This window comes from Castanea sativa, chromosome 7, assembly GCF_040712315.1.
Source record: "Castanea sativa cultivar Marrone di Chiusa Pesio chromosome 7, ASM4071231v1".
In the NCBI taxonomy this organism is placed as follows: Eukaryota; Viridiplantae; Streptophyta; class Magnoliopsida; order Fagales; family Fagaceae; genus Castanea; species Castanea sativa.
Genome location: NC_134019.1, coordinates 31,306,645 through 31,323,925, shown reverse-complemented (window position 1 = coordinate 31,323,925; position 17,281 = coordinate 31,306,645). Strand labels below are relative to the sequence as shown.

General features: G+C 35.2%; 2 protein-coding genes and 1 non-coding gene across 3 annotated transcripts; all 3 read left to right on the top strand.

The window, feature by feature from the left end:
* The first annotated feature begins 191 nt into the window (after positions 1 to 191).
* TRNAR-CCU (transfer RNA arginine (anticodon CCU)) lies at positions 192 to 264 on the top strand. The gene has a single exon. It is a non-coding gene; the product is annotated as a tRNA-Arg (tRNA).
* A 51-nt stretch (positions 265 to 315) lies between these two features.
* On the top strand, positions 316 to 3,773 carry LOC142642274 (uncharacterized). Its single transcript, XM_075816613.1, has 6 exons — positions 316 to 461; positions 2,697 to 2,763; positions 2,893 to 3,015; positions 3,108 to 3,191; positions 3,291 to 3,377; positions 3,475 to 3,773. Exons 1-6 carry the CDS (start codon positions 394 to 396, stop codon positions 3,559 to 3,561), a joined length of 516 nt encoding a protein of 171 aa, XP_075672728.1. The 5' UTR covers positions 316 to 393; the 3' UTR covers positions 3,562 to 3,773.
* Positions 3,774 to 11,837: 8,064 nt separating this feature from the next.
* Positions 11,838 to 15,903, top strand: LOC142643256 (protein CYPRO4). Its single transcript, XM_075817800.1, has 2 exons — positions 11,838 to 13,658; positions 15,395 to 15,903. The coding sequence occupies exons 1-2, from the start codon at positions 12,003 to 12,005 to the stop codon at positions 15,680 to 15,682; spliced, it is 1,944 nt and encodes a 647-aa protein (XP_075673915.1). The 5' UTR covers positions 11,838 to 12,002; the 3' UTR covers positions 15,683 to 15,903.
* The last annotated feature ends 1,378 nt before the right edge of the window (positions 15,904 to 17,281 follow it).

Sequence of the window (17,281 nt, the reverse complement as noted above, 5' to 3'; positions counted from 1 at the left end):
TAAACCAGTAGTTTATTTCATTTCAAATCATAAATTTTAGTTTCTTAAAAATTTCTTCTTGTGTAACCTTATTAACAATAAATAAATTCAAATTAAAAAATTACAAAATAAAGAAAGAGCTCATTCAGCTGTGAGGAGTGCGTTTAATAAAACTATTATATAAAATTTCAAAGTATTATTATATCAGTAAAGCGCCTGTAGCTCAGTGGATAGAGCGTCCGTTTCCTAAGCGGAAGGTCATAGGTTCGACCCCTATCTGGCGCGTTTTTTCATTTTTTCTATTTTTCCCGTTTCGTCGAAACGGTGCGGTTTGAAATTTTTTGGAATTGAGAGTAAACTAAAACCCTAGCTGAAATTGAAGTATGAATCAGAAAACAAAGAACCAAACCAGCGATGAAGGCGTTCGAAATCAATGGAGACACAGTCTCTCTTGCGCTCTTCATCGACGTCACCAACTCCAAGTACGCCTCCTTCTCTTTCCTTAATTTTCCGTTTGTTTCTTGGGAAAAAAATGGCTTATGGGTTACCTAAATGTTCAAACTTTTGAAGCAAATTTCAGTTTTATACCAGTTTTATTTGGCTGATTTTTCTTTTTTCGGATTTTTTTTTTTTTTAAACTTTGAAAAGGTAAAACTAATACAGAGTGCAAATTCATGTTTAGACACTTGTAGAATATAGAGTGATTTAGTTTTTTTATTTTATAAATCAACTGAATTTCATTAAAAACAAAGAGTAGAACCACTTACAAATACAACTGGCAAAGCAATAACAATAGTACAGGCACACCCAATTTCACGACTTTTTGACTTGTGTGACTGTTAATGGTCGACAAAAAGTGATGGGTCCAAGTAATCTGTATAGTCATTAAATGATAAATCTTGGGACACATACTGGAGCCATCAATTGTTGGCCCTCATAGAGATGCAGTATGTTCTCTTAATGCCCCAATTTATGCCAAAGTACTTAAGGGATGGAGCCATTCATTTTGTTGCTGGTTGCCATTCTGCCTTTTACATCTCTGCTTATGTCTTTGAGGATTTGCTCCTCTGTTTTGATAGCACCACCATGGATTCTGTTATTCCTTTGAATCCATACAATGTATACAGTGGCCCATACCATGCATAATGCAGCTCTAAAACTTTTTCCCTTGAGGTTTGCAAACGGTAGTAATAGAATTCACTAAGCATAGCCTCATCACAGTTTTCCAATTTCTTGTATAAGAGCATTCAAAGAATATATGGCCCATGCTTGCTTTTGATGTATCTCCGACAAAAAATGTAGGCACTATCTCCTGTTAATCCCCACTGCACTCGTCTCAATTTTGTTGACAGCCTCTCTTTGACAGCAAGCCAGCCAATGAAACTTTGTTTAGGAATTGCATCTGAAAACCAAATTAACTTCTACCACTGTATGACCCTCATCCTTCATCCTGATTTCATCCCAGGTGGCTACACAAGTATATACCCCAGAATGGATGCTAACCAAATGGCTCCATCCTTCTCTTTTAATTGCACCAGGCCTAGCTTTCTTTTGGACCATATCTTCTGATCTTGCTGGTCTCCAATGCCATTCATGATTCTTCAACACACTTTCCACCTTAGCTTCTGAAGAACTAGAGCCTATTCTTAAAAAGTTGGTACTTCCAAATTTTGATGTTAATACTAATATTTAGTTTATTTCCACCCAAATAACTTGGAAACTTTGTTGTTGTTTTTTTTCCTGGAGTGTTTGGGTATGTGAAATTGCCACAGTTTTGCTTTAAAAAAAAGAGTTGTTGAAAAAAGCCCCCCATGAGCTGAAATTTGAAAAGGTACTTTTTGCACTGTTTCAAAAATGCAAGGCCAGATGCCAATCTATGCACTGTTTCAAAAACCCAATTTTCTTAATAACGCAAATCCAGGTGCCAACTTTTCTGTATTATCAGCAAAGTTGCAGGCCTAAATGGGGCTCTTAATGGGTTGATGGTGGTCATTGTGCTCTGGGATTAAGTGAAACAATGTTGGGTTGCATTAATTGGAGTCAAATAGTAGTGGAGGTTGTAATTGTGTATAGAGACAATACTATAATTTATACGTGATCTAGGGAGAACTGCAGTTGTTGGGAGAAGTAAGGGTCTTTTTAGAGATTTTTCCTTGTTAAGAATCAAGTTTAAAGTAAAATCCTGTAATTTCTGGTGTAGTGTTGCTGGTCTTTTTTGAAGATATGAACTAGGCTATGAGGAACTAGATGGGATGGGGGCACACAAGTTCATGTCTTTTGCCCATTAGATTAGACAGAGGTGAAAGTGGAGGCAGTCTCTTTCTCTTAGATCTTGGGATCTTGGGCTCAGAAGTCAGAATTTCTGATTGAGAAAGTAACATCAGGCAAAGTCAAATGGAAGGAGAATCCTGTTTTGACTGTTATGTGAACTTAGCCAAAATAATTACACTTTCTGCATCATTTTTAAGTGAACAGACGTTTTAAGTTGTACTCTTTTTAAGTGATACTAAATCTTCAATAAAGTTTTTTAGTTACCTATCAAAAAGTAGTACTAAATGAGAACAGTGTTAAAAATTTCACTTGCAACCCAGATCCTTCTCTGTTCATGTAAATTTAACAGCTCTTTTTTTTTTTTTTAAGTATCTGGCCATACGATATAGAGTGCTTATATTTAAGTAGAAAGGTGAAATGCAACTTATGAACTATTTATTATGCAGGGAACTCCTTGATTCTATGCAAGCTGGAACACTGGAACCAGAAGTTGCATTTCTCAATGCATCACTTGTACGATTATTTTTTTTATATACATACTATATCCTATTTCTTGTTTTTCCATTCAATTTCATTTCTCTATCTTTTCTAAGCTACACTTGGTTTGATTTCTCTAATTTCACCTAAAAAAATTATGAACAGATTCCAGATGTTTTCCCTGTTCTAGCAGCTGCGCATAATACCCTTGTGTCTAAGTCACGGGAGTCATTGACAACACGCACTCTTCATTCGGAGCTTGTTTACAATTACTCGGGATCTAAGCATGTAATCGATTTTTGCTAGTTAATTATGGTGGCTCATTTGCATATTTTTCTGTTATGTCAGATAGATAACTTCTAGGCTTCTATTTTGAATAGATAACAGAATCTTTAAAAAGGTGTGGCATCTCTGAAAGCACAACTTACATCCTTGCTGCTCGTTTCAATGCTACACTTGATGAGGTGAGATCACTATTTATGAGTGAGGTAGCAGATCATATTTGGTATTGAGTAAAAATTAATTGGCCATTCTGGTATAAGTAAATTTTAGTCTTCTACCAGGTGAAAGCTGTTGAGAAACTTATCCATGGAAAAGAGATCGACTTAGAGGAGTTAATGGGCAGAGCAAACCAGGCCCAGATACAAAAGGTTTTTGCAATGATCTTGCTCACATTTTTACCAGTTTTGTTTCCTTTTCTTTGTGCTGCTTCCAGTGACTAATGAGCAATGACTTCTCATTTTTCAGCAATATAAGATTACTGGCCCGGAACTAGGGATATCCTCACTTGCAGATGCTATTGTATGTCGGATTGCTGCTCGTGACGCCTTGTGAGAGGAGTTATAATCTATTAAAATTTTAGCTCCTTTTTATTTTAAACTACCTTAAGCAAACTGAGTTATGTGGTTTGGTAATTAATAGCCATCTGTAGTCCAATTACGCCTGATATCTGCAGTGACGTGGGATTTGATTAGCAAAGTGGAGGGTCAATGTAATATTAGAAATCACTAATGTGCTATGTGAAATCAGAGAAAATTTATCGTTAATTTCTGATGGTTTTTTTTACTACGGATTTGCTGTAGTCCTGCAATTCATTGGCATCCATGGATTTAAGGACAATGGTGCCCATCAATAGCCCACAAAATTATTGTAATGTGTTAATCCTCGTTTAATGCAAAACTACATCGTCAGCCAACTGCATAGAACACACTTCTCCAGGTGCCAAGCTAATTTGAGCTAACAAAATAGGGCTATTTGTGAGGTTATGAATCTCAATTCTCAAATTAAGTTATTCCTTGAAAAATAAATGAGTCCGGTTAACTGGTACTCTTAAGACATTTAATAATAAATCATTTTATTGAGAAAATTTTGATATTACTCATAAAAAATATAAATAGCTACCAAAAAAATCAGTTTTTTTTTTTCCTTCATAAATCTTTATGATATCCATTAACTTTTTTTCAAAATAAAATTAATGTTTAATGAGTAGTTCTAGTATCACATAAAATGTTATAACTTTTGTCATAACTATCTTACATGTTAGATTGTAATTAGTTGATTGTCACTCTTATATAGACCTATTACTTTTTCGTCATCACTCATAATCTGCTATGTGGATAGTTATGACACAAAATGTGGCATTTTATATGGGCTTAAAACTTTTTAAGGGCAAATAACACTCCCTTCCCTTGAGATTTAGGAAAATGACATTCACCTCCAAACTTAAAGGGAAAAAACATTTTTTCCCTATAACATATATTTAATTAAACTCTATTAAATTGATGTTAAAAACATTGTGTACTAACCTATCATTTGGTTAAGAACATATTTCCAAAATTACCCTCCACTTATTCTTAAAAGTTTTACAAAACCCAAAATTTCAATTATGATCCCTTCTCGCCCATCCTTCCTTTCCTGCTTCTTTGAAAACCTAGATTGATGCTGAGGAATTTTATTTACAAATTCATAGTAATGCATACACCTCAATTGGTCCCCCACAACCTTTCATCCCATGGCCCAACAATGATTCCACAGTGAATACAACAAAAGCTTAATACCCAGGTAAACATTGACAAAACCCTCAAAATTTCTTGTATTTTAGCATAACTGAGCCACAGATTTTTGAAATTTATGTGTAAATAGATTGTAATGTGCTCAAATAGTATAATATTCAAAAAAATTTGTAAAGCTTTAATTTTGTTTGAAAAAGCTTGATTTTTTTTTCCTGTTGTTAATGGGTTTACTTCAAAGTTCAACACACATTTTCATTGATGGATTTTGTTTGAAAAGACTTGATTTGTTTGTTACACAATGCTTTGGACATTTGCTCATGCTCTGTTATCTTATTTCGTCTGCATTTTTTTTCGAAGATTTTATATTCTTGAATGTCCTAAACCAAAACTTTGAAATTAATAGATATAATAAAATTAGTTTTTTGAGAAGTAGTTCAAGTATTTGGAAAAGGCCCAAACTATTTCCATTGCATCTATAATGCTAGGTAATTTTGCAATTCAATAAGGGGATGCTACTTGTCAATAATTCAGCCAAAGTGACAATACTTGGCAGTAAAGGAGTAAATGCAAAAATGAGTTGGACAGTAGAAGTCATTAGTCATTGACACCTTACCTGACTTGCATAAAGAAAAATAATTGATTTGAACTTCTAGAGTTTCTCTTGTACTCTGAATATTTAAAACTAGCTTACTGCATCTATATATAGATATCCAGTGTAATGAATATGTGATCTACCAAAATAAATTGCAATGAAATAAAATAGCAACACAACAACACTTTGATAAACACATATACATGCACCTATGTAAATTCTGTGGCAAGCATCTTTGACATCTGACATTTCTAGCAAGGAAAAAATAATTACACATGGTGCAGCGAGATAGTGACCAAGGAAGAAAGGGAAGACAAGTTTTGGAAACCGATCTTGTAGGAGTGCAAACTTGTTTTGGAACCCCTTTTTTTTTTTTTTGGTGTAATGTTGACAACTCTGACTTAAGTCAATTTACTATAGTGATTTTTCTCAAATTTATTGGCCATAGAATTTGCTTGTCCAAAGTCACCATATTGACCGAAAGTGATGAGAATCAACAAGCATTCAAGGATCCATTGCATGTTCCAGTTGGGTCTATTACAAGAGCAAGATCCAAGAAGATCCAAGAAGCACTTAATGGGCTGATTCAAGAGATTTGGGCTGATTCTAACGCAGGATGTTCCAAGCTTGGCCCAAAGGAAGATGAAAGTGTAGTAAATTTAATTCAAGCTATTTAGGGCTGATCTGACTTAATTGGGAGTGATTTATGGCATGAATTAATGGCTGATTGACTTTCCAGCTCTGTATCAGTTAAGGCAGATTTTTTCCTATTTTGGATCTGCTAATTTCAGACCAAATCAGCTTTTATTTAGGGTTTTATTATTTAGTACGTTTTTTAGGTATTTTCCTTGTTTTTAGGTGCATTTAATGCTTTTTAGGTCAAACTTGATTCCTGATATGGTAAGGTATCAATTAGGAGTTATTTCAGAATATATTTTCTTGTCTGTCAAGTTTTGTGGAGTCCTTAAATAGGCTCTGAAGTCTGTAAACGTTTTTCAGAATATTATTGAATAAAATTCAGAAAAGGTGAGGCTTTGCTCTCTTTTGGTTCTTCAAGAACTGTGAACTTATCAAGGATTCTTCCTTGTGGCGTTCAAACTTTATACATTTGGTTCGTGATTCTTTATAATCATTGGGTCAATGTCAACTTATACCTTTGGTTCGCGTTTCGATTATAAACGTTGGGTCAGGGTTTCTATCAAATATCTGATTTTTAGCTTTCCTGGGTTAAATATTCCAATATTTTTGTTGGGTCTCAAAGCATGTCGATTGAGATTCGCATCAGAAAGTGTTGGTGAGAGGTGTAATTATCTAAGAGGATTATCAAACTTTAACAATATCAATTGGAAAGGTGCTAGAAGAGACTAAAAAATTCACTTAAGCAACATGTTTTATAATATGCTCTTTCATTTTTTATTTTATGTGAGTGCTCTTTTTGAAACTGTGCGGGCATTACCCTCCTTCAAGTCCATTTTTCTATAAAAGCCCGTTGCACCGACGCCACATGTAGAACCTTACACTGATCAGACGCATGGGCTCATTCCAGGCAAGTTTTGATGCTCACCTAGAGCCTGAAGCTTAGGGATGAAATCATTCACAGCGCGTCCGACAAAGGTGAAGCCTCACCACCTCCAATCAATATGTCCCCGGGCAGGTAGAACTTGGAGTGCATGGCATTACCTAGGGAATACCTCTGCCGGGTATCAAATCTACCGGTGGAGCTAGTTCCAATGCTACTGTTACCTTCCCCCACACACCACCAAACATCCACTTAAGAGTAATGGTATTGGACCTCCCTTCTGTTGCCTAGGGAATGTGTCTGCCGGCTGCAGATCTAACGGTGGAGCTAGTTCCAATGCCACTGTCACCTTCTCCCATTCGTAATTAAGCACCTACTTAGAAGAAACAATATTGGACCTCTCCTTCCACTGACCAGGAAAATGATCATGGCAATCCCACTAACTTTGACTATAAATAAGCAAGGGAGATTCAATTGAGGGGGTTGGCAATTCTGGAGAGTAGATACTATGGAAAGAAAGTGATCATCCTGGGAAAAAGAGTGAGAATGATCTTAAGAACGTAGGGGACTTGGGTACATGGGCTGCCAAACATAGAACCACCCATTGTAGGAAATCCGAAAGCCCACAATACAAATAGATTGTGAGCCCAAATAGATTTTAGGCCCAATAGTCATATTTGGGTGGGCACACTAACCATTGTTAAATTTTGGTAAAGAGAAAGAGAATCTTTTAAAAAATTAGAATATTCCATTACTAATATTAAGAGAAGGGGGAGGAGGAGAAGTGTTATTTTTTTTCAAATCTTAAAGAAAATGAGCGTTTTTTCTTTTCAAGTTTGAGGATAAATGTTATTTTCCCATATATCAAGTGAAGTGAGGAAAGTGTAATTTGCTCACTTTTTTTTTTTTTTTTCCTGTCTAATATGATCTATGGGCCTTGGGAAGCTTCAGCTCTGGCCTTTGTGGTTTATGGAAGAAAAGAAAGGTGTAAATGCACTTTTAGTCCCTACATGTTATTTTTACTACTTTTAGTCCCTAAACCAATTAGCGCGTCTCATTTTAGTCCTTTCTATCAGCCAACTAGCGAAAAAGGCTAACGTAGCTGACGGAGCGAATAAAAAAATAATATAAAATGCGACATCTGCATCTAATTTTTTTTTGAAAATAATTTATCAATTTTAACTAAATAAAAAAAGAAAAAAACATAATTAAAAACAATAAAATACATCAATTTAGATCGAATTCATCCTGAACAAGAACACATTAAACATCAATACAAGAACATAAGAACACAAATCCAGAACCAAACACAAACTCAAATTTAAAAACACAAAGAACACAACAATAAACATTAACTATTTACTCTCAAAACACTGACTTGATGTTCATACCAAAAGTCTCAGATTCACAACCATGTGCACTTTAGAGAAACGCGGCAACCTCTTCATCCTAACACTAATCGGCGACGATCACGAGCACCGTCTCGGCCCACACCTCATCGACTCTCTCCTCTCCACTCTCTCCCAAGTCAACGCCCAATCCATCAATGGCAGCTCTGCTCTCATCATCGTCACTTAAGGCAAGTTCTTTTGCAACGGCGGACTCGTCCTCGCTCTCATCGTAGGTGGTGGGTAGATCTGGGTTTTCTAGGTTTGGATCGGCTAGGTCCATTGATGTGAAACCCATAGACCAAGCCCAAAAAGGACTCACTGTCGTTCGTGGCTGTCGTGGTCAACAACGAAGGATTGAAGCTTCAGGAGCTTCGGCCTGGGTTCCTTGCAATGAAACAGAGGTAGAGATCAGAGGTGGTGGATCTAGTGGGTTTGGAGGTTTCGGATCGGTGGTTTAAGTTGAGTTTCAGATCGGTGGGTCGTTGATCATTGGGTTTCAGATTGTTGAGTTTTGTGTTGGTTTCTTGGAAAGATAAGAGAATCATACTCTTTCTTTTCTTCTATTTTCTTTGGTGCCGGAAATTTTGGGTTTAGAGTTTAGTGTTTTTGTGTTTGGGGGTCAGAAATTTTGGGTTTGAGTTTTGTGTTTGATGCTTTGGTGGTGTGGGAATTTGATTTTTCGGATTTGTTCATGTTTAATTTTGTGTTTATATGGATCCAATGCTAATTTTTTGGGTTTTAAATTTTCTGGGTTTGTCTTATTGTTCAAATGTTTAATGTGTTCATGTTTAATTTCTTGTTCATGTTTAATATGATGTGGATTTGATTTTTCTGTGTTTGATTTCTGGGTTTGTATGATTTTTTTGGGTTTGTGCTCTTGTGTGTTCTTGATGGGTTTGTGTATGATTTTTCTGGATTTGTATGCTTTTTTGGATTTGACTTCTCTGTTTTTTCTGATCTTAGTGTTTTGAGTTTGTGTTTAGTTTTGGGTTTGTGTTCTTATGTTCTTGTGTTAATGTTTAATGTGTTCTTGTTCGAGATGAATTAGATCTAAATTGATATATTTTATTGTTTTTAATTCTGTTTTTTCTTTTTTTATTTAGTTAAAATTGATAAATTATTTTAAAAAAAAATTAGATGTAGATGTGGAATTTTATATTATTTTTTTATTCACTTCATCAACCACGTCAGTCTTTTCTGTTAATTGGCTGACGAAAATAACTAAAATGAGACGCATTAATTAGTTTAAGGGCTAAAAATTATTATAAAAAAAAAAGTAAGGACCAAAAAAAAAAAAAAAAAAAAAAAAAAGAGCAAAAGGTCAGAACTGGAGGTACATTTACGCGTTTCGGAGGGCACTGCACACAAAATTGATACGGAGAAGTGACCGTTTCCTTGCCGCGTATATATGGGACATGCCCCCCACATCCAAAAACCAAAGTACTCTTCTTTAAAACGAAAATAAATAAATAAAAGTTTTATATTATAAAAAAAAAAAAAAAAAACTATGTTAATAATTTCCTTCGGTCCAAAGGAAACACGACGTCGAATCAACGCTAACCGGTAATGGGTTATAGCCGGTGGCATTGCCTAATGACATGTGTACCCCTTCTTTTTATTAAGTAGATGCCTTCTTCTTTTTCTTTTTCTTTTTTCTATACTTTTTATTAAAAAAAAAAAAAAGAAGTTATTAATTACAGAGGGAAATTCCTGGGTCCTGAGCTAAAATACGGAATAGAAGATATAGGGGATCTTTCCCTCAAATTGTCAAGAGGGAATTGTGCAATATTATAGGCAACAAAATCAGCTTCCTTAAGTGTGAATAATGATAGTACAATCAATACATTCAACAAATCTCTTTTATAGATTTCAAATTTATACCCCAAAATTAATGTAAATAATATAATTCAAACACATACAATAACAAATTTAACTTTTCCTAAAATAAGATAGACAAATTTCCATGTAAGATCATATAACAGCTCATTCAAATAAAATTGGACAAGCGAGATGCTTGAATTCCTAATAAAGTTTGGAATAACCCAAAGAGAAACCAATCTTTTTAAAATTTAAAATGAATAATTAATATACTTTTTAAAGATACACAAATTTTGTTTTTGATTCTCTAAAAACCAAAAAAAAAAAAAAATTGGAGAAATATTTTTCAATCCATTACATGGAGGTGTAATATAATATTTTTTTGACAGAGGTGTAATATAATATTGACTAAGCTATGATTTGACACAAGTTAGGGGGAAAATTTAATGATCTCTCTCACACACACAAAAATACAAATATATAATTTAAAAAACAAAAGGATAATTTTTTTTATAGGGAAAATTATGTGAATACTAAATAATATTCTAATATAAGATTTTTTTTTAGGTTAAATAATATAAGAAACTAAAAAATAAAAAATATAATGTTATGTTGATATGTTTTTAATTGAAAATGTTACACTTATTAATTTATAATTTAAAAGATTCGTTTTTTGTCCATATTTTCATGTTTAAACTATTTTAAAAATCTATTTAAAAATTTTTGAGACAAAAAAAAAATTTTAAGTTTAAGAATAAAAATGAAATTATGCAAAATTCAGGACAATGACAATAGTTTAGCCTTAAGTTGATTAAGATTCAACAAAAAAAGGTTTTATTTACCATTTTAATGAGAAATTATTAGGTCCACCAGGAGAGCTATCGACGTGGTCCTCTTTGATCTTTCAACCAATTAAATGTCATAATTTATGCAAATATTACATCACCTAGTAATTTTTATTTGTTATTCATTATGGTGATTAAGAACCTTAGTCACACATTTACATAGATGACATTGTCTCAAAAAATTAGAAGAACTACGTCAGCATTTTTCCTGAGAAACCTAATAATTTCTCCATTTTATCGTTCATGGAGTTAAAAGACTAAATTAACATTTATGAAAACCTTAAAATAAACTAGCTTCTGACCATGCACTCACGCGCGTGCTCAGAAGATCTTCTATTTTTTAGATAAAGATTAATAATTTCATTTATTATAATTTGAAATTTCTCCTTTTTCCAATCACAAAAAAAAAAAAAAAAAACCTTGAGGGTGTGATGAAAAAAAAAATGAATACTTGGGGTGAGTTTTGTAGATTGTAAGAGTTTTAAAACTAACAAAAGAATAATCCTCCCATAAAAAAAAAAAAAAAAAAAAAAAGTGATCCTATTTGGGGTGATTCTAAAAATAAGAGTTTATTAGAAGTATGAAGACATTTCGATATAGAAGTATGAATTTATTATTTTTGTCAATTTACTATTTTAATCAAATTTTTAAGTTTTAAGTAGGGATATTTTTGACAATAAAAAAACAATAACTAAATTTATTTTACCAATTTACTATTTTAACTTCATTTTTTAGTTGTTGGTTAATTAATTTAAAAGTATTTTTAACAAAAAAAAAAAAAATTCTGAATGTACAGAAAAAAAAAAAAAAAAACAAAACACGCGCAAAAAGGCACACCTAGGCTATGAGGCTATGAGCTGTGCCAAAGCAAAAACGAAAACGGTGATAGCCGGTGAGGAGATATCACCTATAAAATATCTCCAAAATCCAAACAGAGTAACTAACTAACTTTATTCGCAGATCACAAACTTGGGAAAATCAAATTCTCAAAAAATCATTTTCCTTTCAATCAATCTCAATTTCACTCTCACATTTCTTTTCAATTCTCACTCGCTCACTTATTTTCCACTTCCGAATCCAAATTCAACAACAAATACAATGGGTACCTCTCAGAGCCGCGAGGGCCTCGATATCTCGGACGCCGACTCAGACCAATACACCGACGAAGAAGAAGAAGAAGAAGAGGAAGAAGATGATGATCAATACGACGATGCTCAAGACTCTCACCAACAAAAGCCCCAATCCAAAGCCAAATCCAATCCCAAATCCCTAGACGAACTCGACGCTAAACTCAAAGCTCTCAAACTCAAATACGCTTCTCCTTCTTCCTCTTCCTCTTCGCAGAACCCTAATTCCGCGAATTCCGTCAAGCTCTACCTCCATATCGGCGGCAACACTCCGAAGGCGAAGTGGATCGTCTCCGATAAGCACTCGTCTTATTCCTTTGTGAAAACCTCGAAGATTGATGGTGACGGTGATGACGATGAATCGGACGGTGGAGGACAGTCGTGGTGGGTACTGAGAGTGGGGGCTAAGGTACGAGCTAGGGTTTCGTCGGAGATGCAATTGAAGATGTTCGGCGATCAGCGGCGCGTGGATTTCGTGTCCAGCGGCGTTTGGGCGTTGAAGTTCCCGACCGACGAAGCGTATCGGAATTTCGTCACCGAGTTTCAGAACTGTATATTTGAGAATGTGTACGGACTCGAAGCTACGGAGGAGAACAAGGTTAAGGTTTATGGGAAAGAGTTTATTGGGTGGGTGAAGCCCGAGGCGGCCGACGATTCGATGTGGGAGGATGCTGAAGACGATGGGTTGAAGAGTCCCGAGCCGCCGGTCCGGGCGAGTCAGGACTTGTTGGAAGAGTTCGAAGAGGCTGCCAATGGCGGTGTACAGAGCTTGACATTGGGTGCATTGGATAATAGCTTCTTGGTGAACGATACTGGTGTTCAGGTTTATAGGAATCTCAATCATGGAATTCATGGAAAAGGTGTTTCTGTGAAATTTGATGGTTCGAGTTCGAGGAAAAGTTCGAGTTTGGCCCAAGTGACTCCGAAAAAGGCGTTGTTAATGAGAGCCGAGACGAATATGATGCTAATGAGTCCATTTAAGGAAGGGAAGCCTCATGCCACTGGGCTTCAACAGCTCGATATTGAGACGGGGAAGATTGTCACGGAATGGAAGTTTGAGAAGGATGGGACTGATATTACAATGCGGGATATCACGAATGATACTAAAGGTTCGCAATTGGACCCGTCTGAGTCTACGTTTTTGGGGTTGGATGATAATAGGTTGTGTCAATGGGATATGCGTGATCGGGGTGGATTGGTTCAGAACATTGCAATGGCGAATTCGCCAGTGTTGAATTGGACACAGGGGCATCAGTTCTCGAAAGGGACGAATTTTCAGTGCTTTGCTACAACTGGGGACGGGTCGATTGTTGTTGGGTCTCTTGATGGGAAGATAAGGTTGTATTCGAAGACCTCAATGAGGCAGGCCAAGACTGCTTTTCCGGGGCTTGGTTCACCAATTACTCATGTCGATGTTACATTTGATGGGAAGTGGATTTTGGGCACAACTGACACGTATTTGGTCCTTATTTGCACTCTATTTACTGACAAAGATGGAAAGACAAAGACTGGATTTGGTGGCAGAATGGGGAACAAGATTCCTGCTCCTAGGTTGTTGAAGTTGACCCCTCTGGATTCACATTTGGCTGGGAGTAATAATAAATTCCACGGCGGCCATTTCTCATGGGTATGCATACTTATAATCTCTTTAGTATGTAGCAACTACTTAACTGTTGTATTTGTTGGCAATGCTAGTTTGTTATCTGCTTATATGGTTATTTTATTACAATTGGCAAATTTGGTTGGTTCAGCTTTCTTGGTTAGTTTATATTTGCAACAAATTTAATGGTCACCATTAAGATTCCTGCAGTGGTGATGTCTGTTTTTTTATTACTCAGTTTCGTATTCAATATACTACCTTTTGTATGCAGCGTATTCATCTCTCTTATAGTTATAGCTAACATCTTTTCTGTATTGCATCTGTTTCCGTTCATATTAGTCATTTTCAAAATATAGTGACCTTTAATTAGTAACATGAGAATTGTGTTTTGTGAAAACACTATAGTGTGTAACTGTTCCTATTCACTAGGTTTCTACCCTCTTCTCACACCGTATTGCATTCATTGAATATTTTTTCCATTGAGGAGTCATCTCTATTGTCAAGCTTTATTGAAAAACTATGTATTTCAGCATCTTTTAGTGAGGATAGTTGGAATTTTCACTGCTTAGAAATTATCGTTATGTTATGTTGAAAACCTGGAGAAACACAAAGAATATCTACCTCTTTGATTACGTAATCTTCAATTTTTTCTTTTATCTTGGAGGAGGACTCAAAATTTAAAAAGGGTGCGCAGGCCTTGGGCAATCCCCACTGGCCCTTTTTGGCTTCACATAGGCCAAAAAGGGGCTGCAAAAGCACATGTCAGCTCAGGTGAGGGTCTAATTGGACCTCCTAGTTACACAAGCAGACTGCACCAGAGACTTACCAAAAAAAGGGATCTGTTCACAAGGGTTGAGTGCGTCACCCTCTTTGACATATAACAAATAAATGGTCTTTTACCAGATTGCATTTGCAAGCAGTTCTGGTGAATATTAACTTGACATACAGAGGAACTAATTGCTTAAAAAAATAGCTACTTATTATGTAAGTCACTAAGTGCTTGAAATTTCAAATGGAAAGCTTGCATTGTTGATTAAATATTTTTGGACAAGCTACTGGAGAGTGCAATTTTGTATTTGCCTGGAACTTTCACACACTAGTGAGTGTGTTCATATTTAATAGCTTTCTTAGGTTTGTGCTTTAGGTATGGTTGTTAATCTCTACATTTGTTTAGTTAATCAGATTCTGCAAAAAGAACATGTACCTTGTGGAAATAGAAAAGTAAACAAAAAAAATTATGTTATCAGAGGGGAAAAAAGAGAAGAAGAAAGAGCTATTTGGTTTAGGCTTCCTTATTGGACATATTTGGCATTAAAATGATATCTAGTTGTGTATTTGGGGCTGATTTTCATTGGACTCATCATGAATAATTGTGATGATCTCTTTTTCTAAAACTGTGAAATTTCTGATAGAAAACAGAGTTAGCTGTTTGGAAATCCAATGTAAAGCAAAAGGACTTCAATTATAATTTGTATAATGTTTCTTTTTGTCGTGTGCATGTAAGATTTTACTTTTAGTGTAGTGTCTTAGATCTGGTTGCATTTGGGTCCTCAAAGTTAGATGGTCTGGTGGTTTGGATTTGGTTCCTGTTAACTACTTATCTCCGGCTGAATTGGATACTTTTGTTGCCGCATATTATGGATATTTTTTTAGCTTATGATACATGTTTCGTTTATATTTTTGGTCTCTTATATTTTGTGATCTTATCTTCTTAAATTTCTTTTAACTTGTATGTTTGTTTCATGTATGATATTTGCTTTCAGGTCACGGAAAATGGTAAACAAGAGCGTCACTTGGTTGGAACAGTGGGAAAGTTCAGTGTGATATGGGACTTCCAGCAGGTGAAAAACAGTGCTCATGCATGCTACAGGAATCAGCAAGGCCTTAAAAGCTGTTATTGTTACAAGATTGTGTTGAAGGATGAGTCTATTGTTGAGAGTCGATTCATGCATGACAAGTTTGCCGTTAGTGACTCCCCAGAAGCTCCACTGGTGGTTGCTACCCCTATGAAAGTTAGCTCTATCAGCCTATCTGGCAAGCGACAACATTGATAAATTATCTTTATTTACATAATTGAGTTATTTTCCAAGTTGTGTGCGTCCAAGGTTGCTTTCTTCTGTATATAGATTTTTTTTTTTTTAGCTCTCTTGTGGTTGTTCTTGGCTTCTGCTTGTACTTACATGAATTCTTTTCACTCTGTTATAAATTTTAATAGTGTTTCTTGACTGATAGAAACTTTAGTTATTGTAAGCGGTGTGATTCACATTTTACATGTGAGAAGATTGGTGTGATTTGCATATACCTGTTAAAACTTTTGTGTGATCTCAATAATTGTTCTAAGAGATTTGACGTTGTGAGCATTGAGTTGTGGGTAGGAATGAACCCAGATCCATGGCGTAGTTGCAAGAATTGAGATGTAGGTAGGAAATGAACCCAGATTCGCGGCTTGCTTATGGTACTCAAAATGAGATTCTGTAGGAGAAATACTTGGCAAATATCAAAGCAAATCACTGTGAGCTACAGATACTTGCTCAATACAACTCAGGAGGTGAGTTTAAAACTTTAGATCAAAAATAGTAAGTTGATAAGTTTAAAGTGTTAACATCACAAATTAGTATGTTGCCCTCTTCTGCACATTCATATTCGAAATCTGCCGTACACTACTGCAGGGTTTGACTTTTCCTTTATACTAAAAAAAATAATGCAATTTGAGCTACTAGCAACTGAACTTAAAGCCTTAAATCCAATTCTTCCCAACTTGTGATCTTCCTTCGCATGTTGATCAAACTCAAATAGTCTCAACAGGGTTAACATGAGCAATTTCAAGATTGATTGTTGTTTGCTTAAACTCTAAACCTCCAACCGTAGGACAACTAAATTTCTAGTTTGAAATGAGTCAAACAAGTAAAATAGTTTCACAAATGCGAATTTCTATTGATGAATATGTGGTACAATTCTTTGTAATTACAAAAGAGTGATCGCCTGATTCGATCTCCTTAAAAGATTTGTTAATTGGAAGTCTTCAAAGCTTGATTCCAGTAGAGCTTTTATACTTATGAATCTGCTTTGATGATGCTTGTGGCATGGATGCCTTGGTGTCTGTGTGTATGTGTAGAAATGCCTTAGGAAGGCTTCTATTTATAGGAGTTTAGGAGTGAGTGAGCAACACGTGACAAAGCTTAATTGGTAACATGTGTCATAATTTGATTAGAGGAGCTTTAAGACTTTTTCTCCAAGACACGTGGCATCTTTTGATTGACTGAAATCTTTTGATTTTCAATGTGAAACATGTCAGCACCCTTGCCTACGTCATCGCTTACACGCGCCAAACTGCTTATGTTATCATTTACACGCGCCGATGTGTAATTGGTTTTTGTATTCATTTTGTCCCTGTCTCAATGACACTTGGCAAATTTCTGTTGGTTTTTGAATAGTGATAGCAAAACCTAGTAGCAGTACGTGACGCTTTGTAATTGGCCATACTTTGTAGACTTGGTAGTATGATGTGTCTATTTGTGATAAGACGGGAATTTTCCCTCTCTACACCAACTTAAATAAATAGCTTTATAATTGAACCTATTATACAACGTTTTTATTTTTGTTATTATATTTTGAAATTCATAAGTATTTGAACCTATAATTCAACTTTA